At 38.1% G+C, this 24,652-nt stretch overlaps 2 protein-coding genes across 3 annotated transcripts in view; both read right to left on the reverse strand.

Moving 5' to 3' along the window:
* Positions 1-5,124, reverse strand: part of tbc1d1 (TBC1 (tre-2/USP6, BUB2, cdc16) domain family, member 1) — a 72,773-nt gene extending 67,649 nt beyond the window's left edge. The window contains exons 1-3 of one of the 2 annotated variants that reach the window (XM_073814400.1): positions 5,093-5,124; positions 4,539-4,834; positions 1,248-1,644 (exon numbers count right to left, since the gene is read on the reverse strand). In XM_073814400.1, coding sequence (XP_073670501.1) covers positions 1,248-1,508 — 261 coding nt within the window. In that variant the 5' untranslated portion in view covers positions 1,509-1,644; positions 4,539-4,834; positions 5,093-5,124. The remainder of the gene's footprint in view (positions 1-1,247; positions 1,645-4,538; positions 4,835-5,092) is intronic. The other variant, XM_073814401.1, reaches the window with a different exon arrangement.
* A 2,260-nt stretch (positions 5,125-7,384) lies between these two features.
* On the reverse strand, positions 7,385-24,461 carry pgm2 (phosphoglucomutase 2). Its single transcript, XM_065254577.2, has 13 exons — positions 24,214-24,461; positions 20,908-21,075; positions 17,731-17,922; positions 16,491-16,574; positions 13,027-13,220; positions 12,025-12,214; positions 11,348-11,445; positions 11,068-11,251; positions 10,764-10,857; positions 8,895-9,024; positions 8,636-8,825; positions 8,391-8,524; positions 7,385-7,777 (listed from the first exon to the last, which is right to left on the reverse strand). Exons 1-13 carry the CDS (start codon positions 24,286-24,288, stop codon positions 7,675-7,677), a joined length of 1,836 nt encoding a protein of 611 aa, XP_065110649.1. The 5' UTR covers positions 24,289-24,461; the 3' UTR covers positions 7,385-7,674.
* Positions 24,462-24,652: the final 191 nt, after the last annotated feature.

The following is a 24,652-nucleotide window of genomic DNA, read 5'->3' on the forward strand; positions in this document are numbered from 1 at the left end:
TTACCTCAAATGAAGTGAGCACTACAATCACAAGCCTCTTTGATATTTGTATTGTTCCAGTCTGCACGTTAATAGCTTGCAGCCGCAGATGTTGTATTTTTTTGTTTTTGAGATTCTGCATGAATCGCGAAAACTTAACGGAAGACCTGGCGCGATTTTCAGAGCCCACGACGTAAGTAGGCATTTTTACGATACCGAATAACACGCAACTCAATCTGCTGTAATTACTTTTCTGACCCCGACATGCGCAGTGGGAACCGCCTGTGACGTGAACCGTGAAGGGGTCTATTGGCACTAAGGGGTCTAAAGTGTGCCAAGAAAACATCAGCAACACCATTACACCACCACCCCCAGCCTGCACAGTGGTAACAAGGCATGATGGATCCATGTTCTCATTCTGTTTACGTCAATTTCTGACTCGGGCATCTAAATATCTCAACAGAAATCGAGACTCATCAGACCAGGAAACATTTTTCCAGTCTTCAACTGTCCAATTTTGGTGAGCTTGTGCAAATTGCAGCCACTTTTTCCTATTTGTAGTGGAGATTAGTGGTACCCGGTGGGGTCTTCTGCTGTTGTAGTCCATCCGCCTCAAGGTTGTGCGTGTTGTGGCTTCACAAATGCTTTGCTGCATACCTCGGTTGTAACGAGTGGTTATTTCAGTCAAAGTTGCTCTTCTATCAGCTTGAATCAATCGGCCTATTCTCCTCTGACCTCTAGCATCAACAAGGCATTTTCGCCCAAAGGACTGCCGCATACTGGAATATTTTTCCCTTTTCACACCAATCTTTGTAAACCATAGAAATGGTTGTGTGTGAAAATCCCAGTAACTGAGCAGATTGTGAAATACTCAGACCGGCCCGTCTGGCACCAACAACCATGCCATGCTCAAAATTGCTTAAATAACCTTTCTGACAGTTAGTTTGGAGTTCAGGAGATTGTCTTGACCAGGACCACACTGCTAAATGCATTGAAGCAACTGCCATGTGATTGGTTGATTAGATAATTGCATTAATAGGAATTTGATCAGGTGTTCCTAATAATCCTTTAGGTGAGTGTATAGCCATGTAGTCATTGGTATAAACAAATGTAACTGTCTTTTGCTGCAAAACCCTCTAAGTACATGCATTTAGCGAACTTGCTGAAGACTGCCATGCTGTTTAACAGATTCTGCCAACAAAGGGCTACTTCTGAATGGCTTTATTAAAACTGTGTTTATCTTTATTAATATAGACATGGTCACTAACCTGGGCTCCAGTGAATCCAGGGCTTCTGTTCTTCTCCATCTGCTTTGGTCTCCGTATCTCAGCCACCACCCAGGGCAGCATGGCCATGGTGGTCTGTGGATGGATGGGCAATGAGCCAACCATAGTTAAACTGTACTGAATCTCCACTTCTTCTTCCTTTTGCGTATCGTCCGACCTGGTACGTGTTGGTGTGAGGGTACAGGGAGAGCAACCTCCGACCAGGTCACTTCCAGGTTTGACCTCAAAACAAATGCCCTCCATGTTCCCTTGTTTGTGAGTGATGTTAATGTTTATAAACAGGTGGAGATCATTCTGGAATCTGCCGCTCTAGCAAAAATAAACTGGAAATCTGTTATAGAGTTTCTCTGAGATGAGATATTTTTCCATGGAAAAGGGTCTGTGGGAGGATAAAGTAGATGTAAATTGATGTGATATTACCATAAATGGACAAAATACATATCTTGAGCATGCTTTAGTTGAGAACCACATCTCAGTACACCCTTGAATAAGGATCAAATTGGTGCCCTTTGGCAAATCCTTTCAATGTCATTTCAATCAACCCTGCTATTTGCATGGATTATGAAAGCTTACTCTTAAAGCCCTCCTAAATGTTAGAGAGGGACACAACAAAATAACACATGGGGAACACTGTTGATTCCATTTACAAGCTACACAGTCACAAAATAATTCACAAATAAAAATAGCATGTACAAATTAATATTAACCCTCTGGAGTCTGGTGTGTTTTTAGTTGTTTGAGGTGTTTATTTCAGCTACTTGTATTATTAGCACAGTCCTAATGGCTACAATCAGATTGTACTATATAACTGTGTTATAATATATGTAAGTTTTTGAGAAAATCATGATTATGCATTTGTTGTTTTTAACTTGTTGTTTTTTTGTCTGAGATATTGTGACGATTATTACGATTAATTGCTTGTTTCAGGGCTTTGACGATTATGATGATTTATTGTCTGTTTTATTGCTTTGACATTTAATTATTATAAATTTTTTCTTTGTTTATGAAATTATTTTCACACATTATTGTGATTATTTAAATGAAATCTTTTGCAAGGTTTACCTGGCAGTAAGTATTAAAACACATATTTAAAAGTAATCTGATACTCCCCTTTTGTTTTTAAAAGAGATGTGCAATCATTGCGGTGATCTGAAATCAGAGCTATCGGAGCTATTTCTCAATATGCGTTCTTGTCTGTACTTGTGTTCTTGTGGACTTGTGAAACGTCATCAGTCGCGGCCCAAGTACTGTTCCAATTCAAAGTTCGCATCAAGCCCAACCCTGCGTTCCAGTTCGTTTTTTTATGAACTTCCCTCGCTAACTTCCCTCAGTCTCGTTCACTCGGATGTACGTCATTGCTTACATTGTACGAGTGCCCACTACTGCTAGAACACTTGAAGTGGGTTCAAATGGATCGCCCTAAGCCCTTGATCACATGGAAAGTGGAGACCGCCCCCTCCATGTGCAAAGCGCGAGTTGCTGAAGTGACGTCACAAGCGTGTTGCATTGTGGGATATGAAGCTGCATTTAGTGTACATATGAAGTAGACTGCTCCCTCGGTCAAAATCGAGGGGGCGAGGGTCTGTCCATACAAACTTCCCTCGTCCACTTGATGAAGTGGAACGCACTTCAAAATGGCGACAGGGATTCCCCCGAGGGGAAGTGCTTAGGGAAGTTCGCGAGTGTGTGTCTAAAACTGGAGTGGAACGCACCCCAAGTTCACATAAAATCCCCGGATGTGTTCTTGATCCGCCCATTTTGTCGAGGATGCATCAGAGGAGACTTGTGTGGACTTATAACAGCGAAGTTTCCCAGAATGCATTTCGCGTCACAAGTTCGTTCTTCCGAGCCTGAACTTGCAAGTTCGAACTACGAAGGACACAAGTCCGAGTTTGGCGTACTTGGTATTGAGAAACGGCTCGGGTGTGCCTCATAAGTCTTGAAAAGTGAAGCCGCTGGTTCTTTGATCGCCCCCTGGTGGCTGGCTGCAGTACAAGTCATAAACCCCGCCCTCTCCATTCAAACGAATAGGACTTTAGATAAAAAAAAAATTTAAACTTCCAATAAAAGTTTCCGAAAGATGGTTTTGTTTTGGTCCTTTCAGGTAGTTATCATCACGCTGATATATTTTCAATTGTTCTTTTTGTGATACGTTTTATTTTAGCTAGTAATTTGATGCTATAGAAACGGGCCGTGTCGCTATGATTGCCGTGGTTGAATTGGGCACGAGCGTTTGGGCGGAAGTTTGATACCGCGGCTCCGCCTCTGGCTCCACGGACGATTCCTTCTGCGCACGCCTTGGCTCCAAACTGACGTTTTTACGTAACATGGCAGCGACCATGATCGGACATTTTTGGCTTCAATTCATTACAATGGTGGGAGGCGACGTCGTGTCGTCCATCTTTTTTTACAGTCTATGGGTCAAACAATTGCGATGAGAATGATTATTTAATCATTGTGACAGCCCTGCATAGTATACATTATTATTTTTTATTTTGGCATTGTAAGAACTAAGCAACAGAATAGATTTTACCCCCCTTTATAATGCTAATTATAGGAAGGCAAAACAACATCATCCAGTAGAAGTGGATAAGGTCACATTGTAAATTGGAGCGTATGATGCACAAACACATTCTGTGTAAAACCATGAGTGAATATAAATAGCCTAACGTGTCTTTGGAAGTGCATCTGCTATTTACAGAAGGGTTAACATGAGAGTGTTTCTGACCACGAGAGATGGCAATATGTCACAGGACAGAAACCACTGGACAGGTCATAACCAAACAAAAGAGTTTGATCTTTGAACTAGAATATAGTATCAACACAATTTCACAGTTTTTTAAACCAGATTTCAGTATTTGTATTCCCTGGGATCAAACCTTTGCACTGCTAATGCAATGCCCCAGTTGAGCCACAGGAAAAAGTACGGTGCAAAAATGTAAAACAAACGTCACCAAATATTAAGATTTAACATATGTAGGAGGGTCATGAGACTGTCAGCTAAATATCACATAAAAATACTGTAGTATAGCCTACTTTAGAACCCTATTTACTATAGTAAAATGTGGTATATTAGTTTGTTAATGCACTTTCTGTATTATTAACTAGTAGCACTTACTATGGTAAGGTTCAAACACATACCCTACTACAGTAAGGTATTCCACAGTATTATTTAATGTGGGATCTTTATAAAACCTAAGCCATGCGTTGTTTTTCTGTACCGTTCAGTTTATGATGAATGCAAGCAAAAGCTGAAAGTTAACTTTCACTTACCCTTACGCACCGCCTCTTTAAGGAAGTTCTTGAAATAACATTCCGTTAGTTTCTCATAATACACTTTATAATGACATGACCCATCTGGAGCTGGTCTGTTAAATACGATTTGTCTAAAAATAATGACAAATCGCTAAATAATTCGCTCAATACGGCAACAATTACGCGACAGCAGTTACTAACCTGCTGCGCTCGTGTAGGCTACATGCGCGTTCAGGAAGTCTTTTCATCTGACGTTTGAATGAACATCTATCTAATGGTGTCCAAATCATGCGGAGTGATACGATCTTCCAGCACTATATGTGAAAAGAAAACAAGTTAACAAGTTATGCTTTGAAATGAAGTTTATTCGCCTAAAAGCTTTTAAAAGTTTTAAAGTTCTGTCAGCCCAACCCAAAAATCAAATCTAGCGGAGATTTACATTAAATAGCAGCGTACAGTGTAAAGGAATAGATGTTAGTATGTTCTTGTCATTACTGTTGGCAATAATAAAATACACATTGAATATGTATGACACAAAAAGCTCAATATAAAGTTTAACCACAAAAAATTACCGCTCCACTGCGCGCACCTGCCACTGTTCAGTTATTGATTTAGCGCGCGCCCCCTGTGTGTGTATGTGTTCGCGTGACCGCTGGCAGCATTGCTCAGATTTGTGTTCGGGTTTGTGTAGTAAAAGTAACCGTAAAGTAAACACCACTGTGATCTCCACTGCCAACTGTGTGGGTCTATAGACGGGTTGCACGGCGACGTCACTAACTGGTTGCGCGCGCAACCGAGGGGCAGAAAGAAGAGACGTGCATTGTGTTGTATGCTAGTAGCGGTGTCTGTAAGTCAAAATGCCAAGGAATTTTTGCGTGGAAAATAGTACCAACAGAGTCAGTGCTGGGTGCCTGATGTTAACATACCAGTAGATGCGACTATTACGTTACTAGCATTATAATTATAAAATTATAATTCATACATGTATCACAGTAACACTGCAAAAATAAAGACAGAAAAACAGATACAACTAAAATCAAGTCTTATTTATGTAAAAACATTAAAGAACGCTTCAATAATTAAGGTTGTTGCAGTAGCAGATCAGCTCACCAATCGGTCTTTCTGCCCCTTGGTTGCGCGCGCACCCTGCAATGTTTGTAAACTTGCAACCCCTCTATAAATACAGCGGTGTAGGGTGTCTAAGATTACCTTTCAATTACGGAAGAGTTGTGTAATAAATAAAACAAACTACACTAGCTTAAACTAATTATAAACTTTAGCCAAAATAAACCAAACGTAAAACATCCCGATTAAATTACGGTATAAAATAATAGTTACATTATGGAAACAGCCTATATGAATCAGCTATTTATGGTCATATTTCTGAGCAAATCATTACTATTTTACGAGACAGTATGAGAAATTCAGACAAGGATAAAATGACAAAATGTGGTTTGATATTGTTACACCATGTTAAGCATTTTTTTGTTTGCTTGTTTGTTTTTTATTAATTGCTGTTTTATGTTATTTTTGGATCAACACTGCCCTCTGCTGGACCACCAGCTATAATGTAGGTGTATGCCAAATACGTTCAATACTAAATCACTTGGGCTAAAGGTCTAAAAAATGACTAAATGTTTCAATATTCCAACAAACATTAAATCTAAAAGGTCGTACTGTATGATTTGTCTCTCGTCTCTCAAGTATAAAATATAACAAACCTGTTAAACCTGGTTCATATTACCACAAAATTCAAGTTGTTACTGAAATTTCAAACGAATTGCTTGCATTGGACAATAAAATGTCAACATCTATTGTTAAAAAAAAAACAGTGTCCCCAGAGAAGCAATTACAGGTCTGTCACTAGACTATGGCAGTGGTTCTCAAACTTTTTCAGCAGCCCACCCCTTTGTGTGGGGTGCATCCCCTCATGGCCCCCTTAAAGAATATTCATGAGATTAAACATACCCCTCCCAACCATCTCCCATCACACATGGATAACGGAATACATAAACCTAGCAAACTAGCATGCATATATAAAGGCTAAACTAAGGCTTAAAGGAGCCATAGCAAGAAAATTTGTGCTATAAATGGGTCCCCTGTGCTTCTATCAACCTAAAAAACATAAAAAGAACAACCCAATAACTTAGTTTTGGTAAACCATTCTCTGCAAGCACGTGAAAAATTAGGTTATTGAAATTTGGCTCCCCTTGTGATGTCAGAAGGGCATAATACCGCCCCTTAATAAACACTACCCAACTATGGCACTGCCATTTAGTGCAGAGATCAGCTCATTTGCATTTAAAAGGACACACCCAAAAACAGCACATTTAGGCTTACGCCTACAAAGTGGCACATACGTTATATGGTATTTTGAGCTAAAACTTCACAATTGTACTCTGGGGACACCATATATTTATTTTACATCTTTAAAAACGTCTTGTGAAATGTCCCCTTTAATATGTTCTGATAAAATGTTCTATTAAAAATTATTATTACAGATATTTAAACGCACACAAAACATCAACATAAAACCGCATCCTTTATAGATAGCTCCGAAAGAGACTATTGTCAACTAAGCTCCCTATACAATTTTTTTTTTTTTTTTTTTTTAAGTTAAAATCATTCTGAATTTGAGAATTGCTGGTATAAATGACACACACATAAGATGGTATTATTCTTTTTTGAGTAACACACATTATCTGAGGTCATTTGGCTGGTCGAATTTAACCAGACAGTTCATCTATGCTTAAGCAACAAGATTCCACTTGTTTTGGTAAATTAACATTAATTAATCTGTTGATTTGCAAGCTTGGCAACATCGATTCATTCACAGTTTACAAGATCAAAAAAGACATATGAAAAAACTTCCCATTGTTTATTTCAAAAGTATTGTAGCTCAAAACTCTGAGAAGTTGAAAAAACCTAAATGCAGTAGTTTGTACTATTTGGTCCACAGTGTGTAAAATAATCAAGGCAATGGTAATGTTTTTGGGGTACCAGCTTATGGGGTACTGTTATTGTCCAACACAATAACGAGAACATACATTAAATATTCTTCAAATGTGTATATAGATATTCATGTATATGGTATGGTATGGTAAGACAAAGAACAGTATTATAATGTATTTGTAAATCTGTGTGGTAGTCCTTATCACTCCGGTCGAGGAGTTAGGCCATTTTTTTCAGGTTGGAAGAAGTGTTCCACATTGGCATCAACCAGGTTATCCAATTCGGTCTTCAACTGGTTAAGATCACTAGGGGAAATCAAAGAGTCAATAAGTTATTTAACAAATACCACGTGCCATTATTACGTTATTTAGAAAATGCCAAAAATATCACTATGCCTGATCGCTATTATTTTAAAAAACTTGACTACACCCTTAATCGGATTTAAAATATAAATTTCCAAAATACATTATCTTAGTGGCACAATATGCATTTTAGTGCCACTAGTGGCAACAAATGGAATTGCAGAAAAACACAGAACCCTTTTGTGTGTCCCGAATTGCCAATTCTGCACTTTTCCACACCATAAGTAGCAGTCAAAGAGTGATACATTTTTGGTTCAATGAGTGATAATCCAAAAGTCTATGAATGTGTCAAAAAGTCAAAAATTAATGTGCTTATTGACGAGAGAACCAACAACCCCCCCAAAATGAAACCCAGGATTGCCACAAACTAATGCTAAATCTACCTGGCTAGCCAAATAATCCAGCTTTATGGTAAAGGCCCCTTGCACATGCCCCTTTGTTTGTCATGTTTTAAACAATATTTTTGCATTTTAGATTTGGCGTTGCTAGTGGCACTGAAATTGCCCTTTACCTTTACATTGTGAGCTATAGTTAGTGCTGTATTAAATGACCAAACCTGTTTCCTGGTGCAGCACACAGCTCAGTGTAATATTTGATTTTGGGCTCAGTGCCGCTGGTTCTCATTGTAGCCACGCCCCCATTGGCAAAAGTGAAGGTGATCATCTGACTGCTCTTGCTGGTGGGTAAAACCTACAACCAACGGTGAAATCCAAACAGTTAGATGGAGCTGAACAGAGAAATAAAGATACAAGACACAGAAACTGTCAATCAAGCAGTTCCAGCCAATCATGGTACACGTACAGCCTTGTTGTCAGATTGGTTGCTGTCATAGCCGGTGGTGAGGTCTCTCACTGCAGTCACAGCAACGCTCCCACATTCTTTAGGGTATGAATTCTCCCCGCTGTAGTTTCGAAGACGCTCGAACAGCTGTTTAATGGTTTCTTGGTTGTGACAGATGAAATAGGAATTCTTGCTGATGTGGTAACCGTACCTGAAAACAAAAAATTAGAATTACCTAAAAAGCTTCATCACTTTTTATATGTGTGGGTATGTGACGTACTCTTCATAAATAGAGGTAAGCTGCTGGGAAAGCGTTTTATTTTTTGCAGCCAGGTAAGAGATGAACTCGCCGGCGATGGCAGCTGCGCTCACACCATCTTTGTCCAAAACTGCAGGGCAGCACATGTAACCTAGAAAAGTATATGCGAAATATGAAGGAAAACATTAAACCTATGACGGAATTACTGTGTATTTCAAAATTAAGAACAATCTGAAACATACAATACACAGGAAGTGTGTGTGTGTGTGTATAAAAGCTACAACTGAAATGTCCATGTCTTATCATTTAAAGGCCCACTTTGTATATGTTTAGTGGCATCTAGTGGCAAGACTGTGAATTGCAACCAACGGCTCAGTAAACAGCTCACCCCTCCCTTTCAAAACACATAGTGAAGCTACGGAAGCCGCCACAGGACACTTTCGTCACTACGTTCTCTCATACAGCTACGGTAGTTTCAATATGCCTTTAAAGGAGAGTGGTGAGCTGTGGACTGAGCCGTTGGTTCCAATTCACAGTCTCACCACTAGATGTCGCTAAAATCTATAAAGGTTAATTTCTTTAAAGGATTAGTCCATTTTCTTAAAAAAAATTACTCACCACCATGTCATCCAAAATGTTGATGTCTTTCTTTGTTAAGTTGAGAAGAAATTATGTTTTTTGAGGAAAAAAATCCAGGATTTTTTTTATTTTAATGGACTTTAATGGACCCCAACACGTAAAAGCTTTAATGCAGTTTAAAATTGCAGTTTCAAAGGACTCTAAACGATCCCAAACGAGGCATAAGGGTCTTATCTAGTGAAACTAGATGCACTTTTAAACCACAACTTCTCATCTTCCTCCGTTCGTGTGATGCGCCAGCGCAACCTCACGTAATTGCGTAATGACGTCGAAAGGTCACGTTACATATATTGAACGCACATTTGTGGACCATTTTAAACAATAAACTGACACAAAAGACATGAATTAGTATCATTCCACATACAACAATGTAGGAACGGCCCTCTTTCTCCACACTTGTAAACACTGGGGTGTAGTTTCGATACGTCATCCGTGACCTCTTGACGTGATGGCGTATTATGTACGGTCGCGCTGGTGCATCACACAGCTTAAGCTTACTTTTTATTTTTCTTGCCAAAAATGACAATCGTTTCACTAGATTAGACCCTTATGCCTCGTTTGGGATCGTTTATAGTCCTTTGAAACAGCAATTTTAAACTGCATTAAAACTGTTAAGTGTTGGGGTCCATTAAAGTCCATTAAAATGAGAAAAATCCTGGAATGTTTTCTTCAAAAAACATAATTTCTTCTCGACTGAACAAAGAAAGACATCAACATTTTGGATGACATGGTGGTGAGTAAATTATCTAGATCTTTTATTAAAAAAATGGACTAAGGGGGCGTGCACACCAAAGCTTTTACACCCGTGGCCAGTGCATGTTTTCTATTGTTTCCAATGGAAGCTCTGTGTTTTTCAAATAAGCCAGAAGCTAGCGTGTTAAAGAGTTAAAAGAGAATCAACTTTGGGAGAAAAGCTGCGCTCGTCAATGTCAGTTTTCACACGGCCGTCCAATCACAGTGGAGGAGGGGCGGGACATTACCACAGCAACCAACCGGCTCGCAGCTGAAGTATCACAGCTACCAAAGCGCTCAGCTGAAGAAAGCTGGCACTCAGCTGAAAAACAGCTGGCAATCGGTGTCCTCCAGGCGTTTTCAGCCACGTTTATTAGTTTTGGTGTGCACAACCCCTAATCCTTTAAGGGTTGAACCCAGGACCATTGCGTTACACATACGGATCTTTAAACACTTCGCAATTACATATAAATGTACATAAAAATTGCACATTTGTGTGTGAATGGGAGTGTAGTGTACCGATGGCTTCTTCAAAGGCAAACAGGACCGTCTTTCCCTGATCCATCAGCTCTCTGGCTCTGTTCCCCATCCATTTAAAGCCAGTTAGAGTCTCCTGGATAAATAAATGTTTCAGTTTCAGTTAAAACATTTTAGGCAATAAACATATTTTCATGCATAATATTGTACCACTAGCCAGACTCCTGTAGCTCAACTGGAAGAGCATGATGCTAGCAAGGTCATGTCATGGGTTTGATTCCAAGGGAATCGCTTTGGATAAAAGTGTCTGCCAAATGTGTATACAAATATAAAAATGGCATTATACCTCAAAGTGGAAGCCCTCTTTAACAGCAATGGCACGGAGGATTTTGGAGGAGACTGTGCTGGCAAGCATGTACACATCTTTAACAGAAGCTTTTCCCTCTCCCTTCTGCTCCTTCCAACACTGGAAAATCCACCAGCCGAGAAGAGCGCCCAACTCATTACCAGAGAACACTTTCCACTTCCCACTACGGAGAGACAGAGAGGAATAACATTGACTTCTGAATACCAATAAGTATTTAATAAACCATACACTGAAGCACAGCTCTCAAGCATACACAAACCTCTTCTGTTTCTCTGCGATAGCCAGTCGGTCAGCGTCAGGGTCATTTGCCAAAATTACATTTGCCCCCTCCTTTTCTGCTAGAGCGAAAGACAGCGTCTGCACACACACAGGCATGATATGTGAAGGACAAAAAAATTGCTTTTTGATTTAAGCATCATATACATTATATATGCAAAAGTCTTAGGTCACCACCACCAGACTTTTATGTCTATCCATATTTATTTTTCAATCTATTTTATTAAGATACAAACAGAAAATACAGGAAAGATGTATAAAAACAAATTCAGGAATAAGTGTCGTCTTTAGGCATCGTCTGTGTTTTAGTGTGACCTCTCTTGGCACTAAACACATCTTGTGCGTTTTTGAGCAGAATTAAGTTAAAAGACAAATTTCTTTAAAATTAGGATTTCAATTTATTTAGGTTTAAGAGATCCTGCAGTTTCCTGCTATTGCTCAAGTGGAAGGGGAGTTTACCTTAAATACTTGACACTTCAGTTTACATTTTTATACAGTTTTTAATACTACATACACATTTCCTGTATTTTCTGGATGTATTCTATTAAAGAGACGGAGCAAAAATTATTATATATGATCATTGCAAAAACAACAAATCTAATTGTGGCATGGTGGCCTAAGACTTTTCCACGGTACTGTATATGTGTGTGTGTGCTGTACCAGGACTCCCTCTCCCTCTTCAGGGTTGGGGTATTTGACAGTGGGGAATTCCGGGTCTGGATCTTTCTGCTCCTCCACAGCATATGGAGGCTGAAGGTCAAAAGCTTTAAAAGCAGCCTGGACAAAAATATGCCCGACCCCGTGAACTGACGTATGGACGATCTTCACCTTTGAACTCTTATTCAGCTCTCTGAAATGACAGCAGAGAATGTAAATGCACAGGCTGTGTATCAGTACCAATTTCCGTTTTTTTGATTGACAGGCCATACACGTTTGAAACAGATTAACCCTGATTTATTTAAAATATAATGAAAGTGTTACTTAGATGGGAAAAACTAATAAACTGAAAACTGTACAGAGAGATCTGCCTATGCATGCATGTATTAACTCTTTCCCCAACAGCATTTTTTTAAAAGTTTAATGCCTTCCAGAAAATGTTTGTCTTAAAATATATAAACATACAATATATCAAATGAAAAAAACAGACCCTCTCCTTTAAAAAAAAAACACCTTTCATCCTACCTACATTACTTCTCGATTGTACCAATTCATGTAGAAATACCAATGCAAACTACACAGGGAACAGCTGAACAGTGTGTGTGTGTGTGTGTGTGTGTGTACCTGGTAATTATCACGTTGTGGGGACCAATTGTCCCCACAAAGATAGGAATACCAGTGTTTTTGTGACCTTGTGGGGACATTTTGATGTCCCCATGAGGAAACAAGCTTATAAATCAAACAAGATGATGTTTATTGAAAATCTAAGGTACAAGAAAAGTTTTTGTGATGGTTGGGGTTAGGGAATGGGGCAGGTAAGGGGAATAGAATATACAGTTTGTATGGTATAAAATGCATTACGTCTATGGAATGTCCCCACAAAACATGGAAACCAGAATGTGTGTGTGTGTGTGTGTGTGTGTGTGTGTGTGTGTGTGTGTGTGTGTGTGTGTGTGTGTGTGTGTGTGTGTGTGTGTGTGTGTGTGTGTGTGTGTGTGTGTGTACCTGTGAAAGCAGTGCTGTTGTATGCTTTGGCAGTATGCTTTGTGTATCTCTTTGTATGGGTCTTTACGAAGGGGACTCTGAACGGCTCCATCTGCGTCCCATGATTCAGCCCAAGGCTCAAGATTCTCTTCTATAGCTGCTGCGATGCCCTTATCATGGGGAGGAATGATCTGAGCTCCATTCGCCCAGTACACCTACAAAACATGTTTGCAATGTATTTTTCCAGTTCAAACTGGAAAAATTCAGTTGGAGGGGTGAATGATACCAAAGATATTGGATATAACAAGATACATCACTGCTATAACTATTAATGCCGTAAAATGCAAAACTCAACATGTTCGCTCCCACCTGAGACAGAAGTCCCACCTTTCAGTTAAAAGGTACAATGTGGGACTTTAAGAAGGATCTATTGACAGAAATACAATATAATATACATAACTATAACTATATTATCAGTGGTGTATGAAAGACCATACATAATTAATTGTATTGTTTTTATTACCTTATAATGAACAGTTTTTATCTACATACACTAGTGATGGTCGTTTTCGAAGCACTGCTTCATGAGGCTTCGAAACATTTACGAATCTTTTGTTTCGAATCAGTGGTTTGGAGCATGTTTTAAAATGGCCCGAGTCACGTGATTTTAGCAAACGAGGCTTCATTACGTCATAACTTTTTCGAAACGTTTCGAAAATCCGGTTGTTCCCCACTAGGGGGAGTTGATCACATGATCAGTGTCTTATATGTTTAGGTGATCTTGGGTCAGTTTTATTATGCAAGTTCATAAAACATTTATCCTTCTGACTAATAACACTGCCATTTTGTCTACTTTTTGTTTATAGACAGATTTAATGACAAAAATCTGCATAATTTAAAGGGTAGTTAGTTTTATTCATTTGTTTGCCCTAAATAAAACTAAACACACATAATACACTTTTAACTATGTCTTAATTAAGTTAAATAATTATTTTTAACATATTTTAATAAAAATCTTGCTATTATTTTGTTTAAAAAAGTGTAAAATGTTTGGACACATCTGCTTTTACACTATTTTAACCAGCAGGGGTCGCCAGCGTGTGTGGTGTTTCGAACTGCTTCGAAAAACTGAATCAATTTTCGAAGCAATTGGTTCAATTGATTCAAAGCTTCAAAAAGCTTTGTTTCTCCCATCACTAACATACACTGTGGGTCTCCTTACATGGAAGTCGCCGTCATGTTTCTACAGTAGCCCTAAACGGACAAACTGTTTTACAGAGGGTTTCGTCCCTACGTTGTCTCAAATGACGACATGTTTGTCTAGTGGCAGCTACCGTAGCTTCTCTTTGTGTTTTGAAATTAAGGTTGGTTGCAATTTGCAATCTCACCACTAGATGGAGTTAAAACCCCACACTAGACCTGTAAAAAGAACCATTTATCTATCAATAAATATTGAGGATGCTCTTGGACAGGGACTCTGGACAGAGTCATGTGAGACGATTGCCAACCTGTGCACATATGTGACCCGTCACGGAAACCAGGGACACAAGTCGGCAGCACAAGTTTCGAGAAAATGAGAATCAAAGTTTTTTTTTTCAAAATTTGTGATTTTCGTTTTATTGCAGAATCTGTTAGTTGAGATCACGAAGAAGCCTCTCCATGTTGGAGATAGCAGTTTATTTATATTTAAAAGCGTACATTTTGCGGTTGAAATAGGCTTGTTTTTCCGGAGATTCTAGCGTGCAGCGGGGGGCGTCATTGTCTGTGTGTATATTTACATACTGAATAAGCTTGTGTTTTCGCCTCCGCCCCCAAAGGGAACAGCGTGACTACTGAATAAGGATAGTTCGCCCAAAACTGAAAATAATGTCATTAATGACTTACCCTTATGTCGTTCTAAACTCAGAAGACCTCCGTTCATATTCGGAACACAGTTTAAGATGTTTTATCGTTAGATTTAGTCAGAGTGCTTTCTGTCTACTCCATTGAAAATCTATATACGGTTTCCATGTCCAGAAAGGTAATAAAAACATCATCAAAGTAGTCCATGTGACATCAGTGGGTCAGTAAGATTGTGTTGATGCATCGAAAATACAGTTTGGTCCAAATATAGCAAGAATTACGACTTTATTCAGGATTGTCTTCTCTTCCGGCTCGAGCGTGAAGTCACGTGACTGTAGTGACGCAGCTGCCCTGTTCCTCAGACATGTTTGCTTAGTTTTTTTTTTAAACTTATAGCGTGCGTCTCCCCAGACTGTAAATGAAGCTCGGGCGCACAAAACAAAAGAAAAATAAAAGATGCTGGGGCGGAACAAATAACAGTCAGCCGCGTCACTGACTTTATGGGGCGCCGCAGTTGGATTACGTCAAAGTACCGCGAGAGCTCTTAAGAAATCTTACAGAGTAGTTTAATTTCGACTCGCTCTCGCGGTATTTTGACGTCTTGCAGCGCAGCATGAAGTCAAACTCATAAGTTACACAGAGATCGTAGAATTCCTTATATAATTGGCTACATGTTTTGTCTATCAATATTTTCCATGAAGTCATTGGGTGATGGAGCAACGTGCGAGCGATCGGTAAGGACTTCACGTTTTCAACGGTGCTGTTTTTGGATTATCTATTATACCACGTCGTCCCTATTTTAAATACAAAATTTGAAGGCGGGTTCATGTGTTTGACGGAACGTAAATACCGGAGTGTAATCTGATATACCCTTACATGTTATGATGTAAATAGTCCTCAGATTGTATATTATATTGTATTACCAGAAGTTCATGCGAAATCTGATGTAAACAATAGACTACATATCTATATTTCACGGATTATACGCATTTGTGGACAAAAATCATTGGATGATTCAAACATCTGAAACAGAGTGGATTCGACTTGTGATCCCCACAAAGGTAAAAGTCCTGTTTATTTTTGCATGTTGTTCATTCGGACTTCTGTAATAAAATACTACATGATGCTAGAATATCTCAAAACGGCTTTACAGGGGGTATGGCTTAGCTAAATGAGATGTAAATGAGCCCTATTGTCTCTCCAGCCAGGGAAAAGGGAAAGTGTTAACTTTTTTCTTTCTCAAATTTCTCAGCATTCTCTTTCTAGAATGTGTTACATTCAAATGGCCACAACTTCTCCAAACCTTTACAGATTTCCATGTGTTACACATCGTTGGAAAGCTTAGAAACTGCACTTTCAGAATCTATGAATAACTCAAAATGCCCCAGATCCGACTTGTGTCCCTACTTTCCGTGACTGGTCACATATGCAAAAGCTGGAACAACTTTGAATAAAAGGTGTTTTTAGCAGAATTTTAGCTTATGTAACAAAAGTTATGGTACAGTTTATGTTAGGTTTAATTGTAGGTTGGCGAAATATTGTTTTATTGATAGAACTTGCATAACTGAAATGATGGTGGTCATAAAGATAGCCGCCTAGTGGCGCATTTTTCCTAAAGGGATTTTGATGATACTGTACTGTACCTTGTATCCATTGTCTTGTTTGGGATTATGGGAGGCTGTTACCATGATGCCAGCACAAAGTCCTAAATGTGACACGGTATATGGCTAGAATAGAAGAGAGGAGAGTAAATACAACATAAGACAAAAAGAGATGAAATTTATCCTATTGAAATGAAACATTGAAATGACACTACAAGTAATGTAAAAGTTTCACAAAACTATGTAGTGCATAATAAAAAGATATTGCATTTACAGTATTGTAATAGGATTGTGTTTATAATAACATAAATAAAAACTATGCAATACTTTTATTATTACAGTACAAGCTTTACATATGTGTTTGACATCTGATCCAACCATTCAGGAAAAACATCGATATGCTGTGCCGACAGCTGTGATTGGTCCAAAATTTGGATCCAAGTCCATGACTGGCTGGCAGATTCCCTTGGTTTCACAGAAAAGGTTAGTCCTACACTAAACATGTTTGAGCTACCTTAATATAAAAATATCTTTACATATATCAGTGTCATTGTTTGGCCTCAAAATGCACACCAGCATTGTTTTTTGTAAGGTATGATTGTAAAAACTACTTAAATGTCCTAATATATAACTAAGGCCTGGTCCTGGCTTAATCTAAAGCATGTCCCTTAAGAGTTTACAATGAAGCTGAGATCTTTTTGAGACGATGGATATGAGAAGTTATATAACTTTATTCTTAGGTTACAAGAAATAAGACACGCCAATTTTTGGTAATCCTGTATTTTACATAACAGAGAGCAAAATGTTTTTAGGCTAAAGGACAACGAAGGCAGTGTGTGGGCTCAAAGGGATAAACTGAGAGTGATAAGAGCATGTATGTGTGTTTGTGTGAACGTGTCTGTGTACTCATGGGAACATAGAGGTTGATGATTGGTAAAGGAGACCACCAATCTCTGATGTAGCTTTACAATGTGCCATGCACTGGAGTTAGTTTGTAAGAATATTAATTTATCGACTGTGCCTTCATTCGTAGTACCTAAATGTAGCATACTCTCATAAATACAATGGTACTGATATTCATGTACAATTTTCATGGAACTCCAAAAAATACCATGGTAAAACTTTTTATTACTGTATCATGTAAATATCATAATGTGATCATTCAGTACTCCAGTCAGAAGGACCATGGGAAAATGTTGCAAGCCAGACTCGAAAGGCGTTTCAGGAATTTAGCTACTAATACACTATAACCTAATACACTATACATTTGGTTCATCCGTACCACATATGGAGTAGGTGTGATGTCACTGAAGAGGTAGACCGGAACCCCTCGACTGATTAAGACAGAAGCAGCAAGAGAGGCGAATCTTTTACTACTGCCACCGCTCGGTGGGTGAGCGCGAGCATCGAACCCGATCACCACACCTCTCTCCTTTAGATCTGTAAAACACAGCTCCAGGTACTGACAGAAACCCTACAAAAAAAGGGAATAAGAAACTGTAAGGATTTTGCAATTGAGACCTTAAAATGGCAGAATACCTGATCAGTGCCCTGACTACTGAACAAGGGAGCTGATAAAGACACAGCTCGAGTCTGTCAGATAAGAGAGACTTACAAAATGTTGAGTTGAGAACCAGATTTTAGTTCCAACCCTATTCCAACACACCTGCCTCCATTTTTTAGGTAGCCCTGAACAACTAGATTAGCAGGTTCAGGTTTGTTGGAGTGGGGTTGGAACTGAAATATGCAGGACAGGTGCCCTACAGGAACTGGGTTGAAGACCCATGGTCTAGAGCAGGGGTCTCAAGTTCAACAATGCTCCTGGTAAGCTACCATCCTGCAGATTTTAGTTCCAACCCAAATTTAACACAGTTGAAGCAGCTATTCAAGGGGCACGTTCAAGCTCAAACCGGTGCGCAGAGTTTTGCTAAGGTTTTGGTTGGAACGACATGTACTGTATCGATGTACTGTAACATCAATATTTTACAGTATTAAACGCATATTTATAAACAATTTCATCAGGCTCCGAAAATTCTTCAAAACCAATACAAAGAATTGGCTTCTCAGCTGCCATAGTTGCATCAGAACAGGGTGTTCAACGCACTACCGTTTCTGTTTAAAAAACATTGTGCAATGTTTTGTCTGGGCTATACGCAGCCCAGGGGCCCGTTCTTCGTACGTCGCTAACTCAGTTAGCTGGATTTGATTGTTGATGATTTGGCATGATCTTGCATTATTTGGTTCTTCGAAGCTCATTCTAAACTTGGTGTCATAGCAACAGGTCCGTAAGCTCAAACCTGCTCGGGAGCAGGCTTATTTCATGTAAACAAGATTAGTTTATATCTTTTTAAGCGGATGTGATACGGAAAGTCTGACGCAGTCGCGTATTCTTCATTATACGAGCGCAATCTGCGTAAGATGTATGATTAATATAAAGAGCTTTTCAAATTCAACACGTAATAAAAAAAGAATATATTAATTAAATCTTTTAGCGATGTTATTTAAAAAATATATAATATAACAAATATATTTTTTCTGTACTTGTGCGACTTGTTTTTGTGTAACAGTTGTTTGATTATTATTCTTAAACGAATGACATGCTGATCACATTCATTTTAAATTTGTTTGAATTTTCCTTAATAAAAACAGCAATTAATCATACCCAGCACTAATAGATGTTATGTACAATAAAGACTATTACTCAGTGTGAAATAATTTTCATTTGAATAAACTAATCTCCTATTTTAGTTTTGTCTTTAGATTGTCAAGTAGCTTACAATGTCATGCATGAAAGGGTTTTCGTTTAGTAATTTCTATATGTTCTATCTTTAAAACGTTGTCTACAAATATGTTACCCTGTCCCTGTTCTGTGACCAAAATGACCAAAATAACCAAATAAGTTTTTTGCACATATTTTCACATATCTTTATCTTCTTTACTACACTTTTCTGTGCAGACTAAGCAGATGCAGGACTTTCAGTTAACGTGGAATACTGCTAATATAGTCAGAAATCAGTTAAGAATAATGCAATTGAAGTAAACTTATTTAACCACTTGCATATAGTTTCTCTAAAGGACTACCATCTGAGAGGATTTCTTTACTGTCATGTGCATTGCTATCAGAAACGGTTGCATTTTATAATCTTTTGATGTAGAATAACATTACCATTCCCTTATACTGCACATCATACTTTATTTACCACATTATTGGAAACTGCTAAAAGTGTTGGTGTATTATCTAAAACTGCACAAAAGAGAGGAAAACACTATCTTATAATACACTACAATTAAAATTGTATTTATCAGGAATTAAATTGTTGCATTGGCTGTCAGTTTAAGAAAGAGCAACTGCTCCAGAGATTATCTGTACAATCAGCCAGTTTAGAGACATCACTCCTGCCAGCACATCACATGAAGATGGAGGGCCACCACCTGTGTTTTTTTATTCTGCTTTTTAAGTTGCTGTTACAAACAGACAAAATAGCATTTAACTGTTTTTAAAAGAGACTTAAAGTTCTTTAGGAGCATCAAATTTTAATTACAATCATTAATTTCAATCTTTGACAAGCATAGTAAAGATATCAAGATTATATTTTTACAGAAAATTTTACATTATTTATTGTGATTTATGTACTAAAGTAGCTTTAACTGGGTTTTTAAATTCAGTCACATAAAAAGTTCACAACCTTCCATCAATAGCTCTCAGACTGCAGGGGTTAAAAATGGGCGTGTTCTTGGCCATTGTAACAACTGGCCAATCACAGCGTGGCTGATCACTGTTTCTACTATCGATATGTATTGACTTTTCTTGCAGTGCACGAACGCGCAGTGATCTCAGATAATTCAATCCTGCCATAATAATCATCAACAGCAGTAGTGTTCAAAGAACCAAATAAGCGAGATTATAATTAGCCAGATATAAACTTCTCGGATGTCTCATTTGATCTCGGATGTATTAAGCGACGTACGAAGAACGGGCCCCAGGTGTTCAGACAGGTGTGTTGGAGCTAGATTGGAACTGAAGTCTGCAGGACAGTAGCTCACAAGGAGCAGGGTTGGAGACACCTGGTCTAGAGATTTGACACTTAAGAAGTGTGTCAAGATGCCACACATTCTTGTTTTCAAAACCTTTCACCAATGTTTCGGCTAGCTTGGTAATAATGATTTGCACACGCTTTAATTTATGGTGTCATTGATACTTTAAGTACTAAGTATTAATGATTAACAACATGCACTTACTATAGGGTTGGGGTTAGGCTTTGGTTTAGGGATAGTTGCATGCAATTATGCATGATTTGCTGTAATTACTAACCTAGACCCCGTCAAATAAAGTGCTACCAAAATGTTTTAAACAGCAACATGCTGGCAATTACCACAGAAAATATTTTGGACTAATCTATTAAGGCTGATTTAGACTTCTATGTTGAATCTACAGTACAGTGTTACATTTTACAGTCACCTGTGTAGTCTGTATGATGGTGAGATCGTTCATGCACGAGATCCCGGGTCCCATAGCGGCCCTCAGTCCCGCTGTGCCAAACTCCATACGGGCCCCGAAACACTTCTGCAGCTCTGACACGGCTCCATCCTTAACCATCTTCCGCACAGCCTCAGACGTCTTTGGATTCTTTAAACACAAAAGAAAAAATATTCTGCTCATAAGCTTAAAAAAATACAATATATCAAGACTTATTTATACGGGGGTTTAAAGGGACACTCCACTTTTTTAAAAATAGGCTCATTTTCCAGCTCCCTAGAGTTAAACATTTGAGTTTTACCATTTTGGAATCCATTCAGCCGATCTCCGGGTCTCGTGGTACAACTTTTAGCATAGTTTAGCACAATCCATTGAATCTGATTAGACCAGCGTCGCGCTCCAAAATGACCAAAGAGTTTTAATATTAATATTTTTCCTATTTAAAACTTGACTCTTCTGTAGTTACATCGTGTAAGAAGACCGACAGAAAATTAAAAGTTACGATTTTCTAGGCAGATATGGCTAGGAACTACACCCTCGTATCAGATTCAATGGATTAATCCGATTCAATGGATTATGTTTAGCTATTCTAAAAGTGGTACCACCCGACCCGGAGAGTGGCTGAATGGATTCCAAAACTTCTGTCAGCACACCCGCCTGGAAGTTTCTAGTCTGCCTAGTCTGCATTTTCTGAATGAGCACTAATCTGTGTCCAAACTGATTGCAATATATTTTATATGCACTATTTTAATTCTTTTATTTCTCTTGTTTTTATTCTTATTTTTAACTGTTTTATATACTTTTATTCCTGTATTATTCTTTTTAACACTTTTAAACAGTTTTTATTAAAATTACATTTATTTTCTTTTAATTGATATTTTAAATTCTCATGAATCTTTGATTTTTTTGTGTCTCTTATTTCTACACACTTTTTTTCTCTTATACATTGTTTTCTCATTTCTATGTAAATCACTTTGAATGACCTCTGTGTATGAAATGTGCTATACAAATAAACTTGCCTTGCTTTGCCTAGTAAAACCTTGATTGGCTGGATCAGGTTTTTGATTAGGATTGAAGCAAAACTCTGAGAGACACCGGCCCTCCAGGAGCAGGATTTGACACCCCTGGGTTTGGGGGTAGAATTAGGATGAAAACAGCACTCATCCGGTGAAATTTCACAAGATTTTGCCCGTAGCTCTATCCCTTCTAGCTACAACCAAACTATTCCCCTTCTGAAACCATTTGGTTATCGATTAACAATACATTACGCAGTAGGAATGAAACTTGATGTCATTATTATAAAGATGGTTGTTTTAGAGTTGGCACAATTCAATACATTTTGATAAAAGATTAAAATGATAGCCGGGTATTGGCAAGGGCCTCACGATACGATGCCTATGATACGATATAATACATTTCATGTTGCGGTACATTGCAATGCTTTTTTTATCAAAAAATTTAAAAAAAAATAGAGCTGATTTTTTTTTTACGCCAAAGTGCTTCCACACCTCAGCTTTGAAAGCTGCAGGTGTTTTAACATTTTCTGCCATTTTCAATATACGGAATGGCCGTATATGACAGACAACTGGACAGTGACAACTACAGCAGCGGCAGAGGAGGTCGTTTCAAGCATAAAGAGGGATTTGATGGGTTTCTAAAAATATCGATAGGGGAGATTGAAATATCGATACACTATCGGGGGGTTGGGGAATGTATCACAATAGTTAGCTGAATTGATATTTTTGCACAGCTATAATGATAACGCATTAATAATTTAATTATGAATGTAAATATAAGATGCATTTTTATCTACACATGGAATGTGTGTGTTTATAATAAAAGTAACCTGGGTCATTAAAATTTTATTTTGACAGTAAACCATTGAAACAGGGATAACATAGCTTCTATGTCTCTGGCTAGTGTCCTCATGTCTTCGATTAGAGGTGACTTGTCTGCACATGTGTAACATGACATCTGTCCATCATGTGAGCAACAATAATATGCTTTTACTCTCCTCATAATTAAGTCAATGTGAGAAACCAAAGCTAGAGGCTTCCTCCGAACTTATCCTGACTGCAGACAGAACACATTAATAAAAAATGCATGCCCACTGACTGGCCAATACCAATATAATAATTTGTATCTATGCAAATATAGACACAAATATAATATTGTGCCTACACTGCAAAAAATGACTTTCTTTTGTAGTATTTTTGTCTTGTTTTCAGTACAAATATCTAAAAATTCTTAAATCAAGATGTTTTTTCTTGATGAGCAAAATGACCTAAGAAATAAATCTAATTTTTAGACAAAATTTATCAAATTTAAGTGAATTTGTGGATAAAACAAGCAAAAAAAATCTGCTAATGGGGTAAGCAAAGTTTTCTTGATTTTTTCTTGAATTAAGAGTTTAAGAAAAAAGTTCAAGATTTTCTTTGCTTAGCCCATTGGCATTTATTTTTGCTTGTTTAATTCACAAATTCACTTAAATTTAAAATAAAAAAATATTTTTTGTCTTAAAATTAGATTTATTTATAATGCATCTTGACTTGAGAATTTATAGATATTTGTGCTTAAAACAAGACAAAAATACTACCAAGAAAGTCATTTTTGCAGTGTATACAACCACAAATTAAGCGTACAGTGACATCCATTGTGTTACACAGACACTGCTAACCAGACTAAATCAGGTCAAAATCATGGGAATATCATTACCAATTTACCCTAATCGATAGCCTTCCATTTCTGCTTAAAGCAGACAAATGGGCAATAATTACTAGCAAAGCACATGACTCCAATAACGGTAATAACACTGGAGTATTGTAAGTATTTTATTTCTCAAACAAAATTCACCAAAACAAAACTAGATAACGTACATAAATGAGAACGTTATTACATCATCTGAGTTATGAAAGAGCCAAACCCTAGTTGCTAAAGAGCAACAACACTTTATTCTGGGAAATGAAAGACTTTATAAATGGCAATAAAAAAGTCCCGCATTTAATCTGTCCTTTGATTGAATTTAGTCAACTGTCATCATGTTGAGCAATCCGGTTAAGTAGTTGTACATTTCCTGAAAGCATCATTGGTAAACATAATGCTTACAAAAGTTATCTGATTAGTAGATCATCAGTTTACAACCACACTAGCACATTCACCTTCCTCTCCTTGGTTAATAAGTCATTTTAAGCCACCTCCTGGAACATGCTGCTGGCTATTACTTTCCAGCACCAAACATGTTAGATTATATTTATTTAATCAAACAAACATCTGCAGTATTTATCTCACCTTGTCATACTGTAGCCACTGTTGGACAGCCTGATCCAGATTGCTGTCTCCTGTGCTCTCCAGGCCTTTCTCCATGTTGATTTATTACAAAACTACACCGTAATTTAAACAATAAACCTCTAAGCGTTCTTCTCCCAGTTCCCAAATAAGTATATGAATACTGCCTGATCTCGGTGTATTTAGCGTTATTGTTAGTGCAAAGTGTGACTGACTGGGGTTGAGGTGATTCTTACATCCGGAATGTAAGCGCGTAGAACGCAGAGTGGGCGGGGCCTTGAGGATAGGCAGGCAAACATGATTCGCTCACGCCGCACCGTGGAAGCTCATTGGTGAGGCACTTGTAATTGAAGGTTTATGCTGCGCTCCAGGCAACTCAGAATTAGGATATTTTCCATCCCTTGAAATAATGCCTGGAACTATTTGGAATACTTTAAATGTT

This window comes from Paramisgurnus dabryanus, chromosome 4 (genome assembly GCF_030506205.2).
Source record: "Paramisgurnus dabryanus chromosome 4, PD_genome_1.1, whole genome shotgun sequence".
NCBI classification, from domain to species: domain Eukaryota; kingdom Metazoa; phylum Chordata; class Actinopteri; order Cypriniformes; family Cobitidae; genus Paramisgurnus; species Paramisgurnus dabryanus.

What these genes read in the sequence shown, in the direction of transcription:
- pgm2 (XM_065254577.2), bottom strand. Translation starts at nt 24,288, where the DNA reads ATGGAGAAAGGCCTGGAGAGCACAGGAGACAGCAATCTGGATCAGGCT. An exon ending in CCATCATACAGACTACACAG is followed by an intron (nt 17,923 to 20,907) that starts GTGACTGTAAAA and finishes CTTTTTTTGTAG; the next exon opens with GGTTTCTGTCAGTACCTGGA. An exon ending in TCACACCTACTCCATATGTG is followed by an intron (nt 16,575 to 17,730) that starts GTACGGATGAAC and finishes CTTCTATTCTAG; the next exon opens with CCATATACCGTGTCACATTT.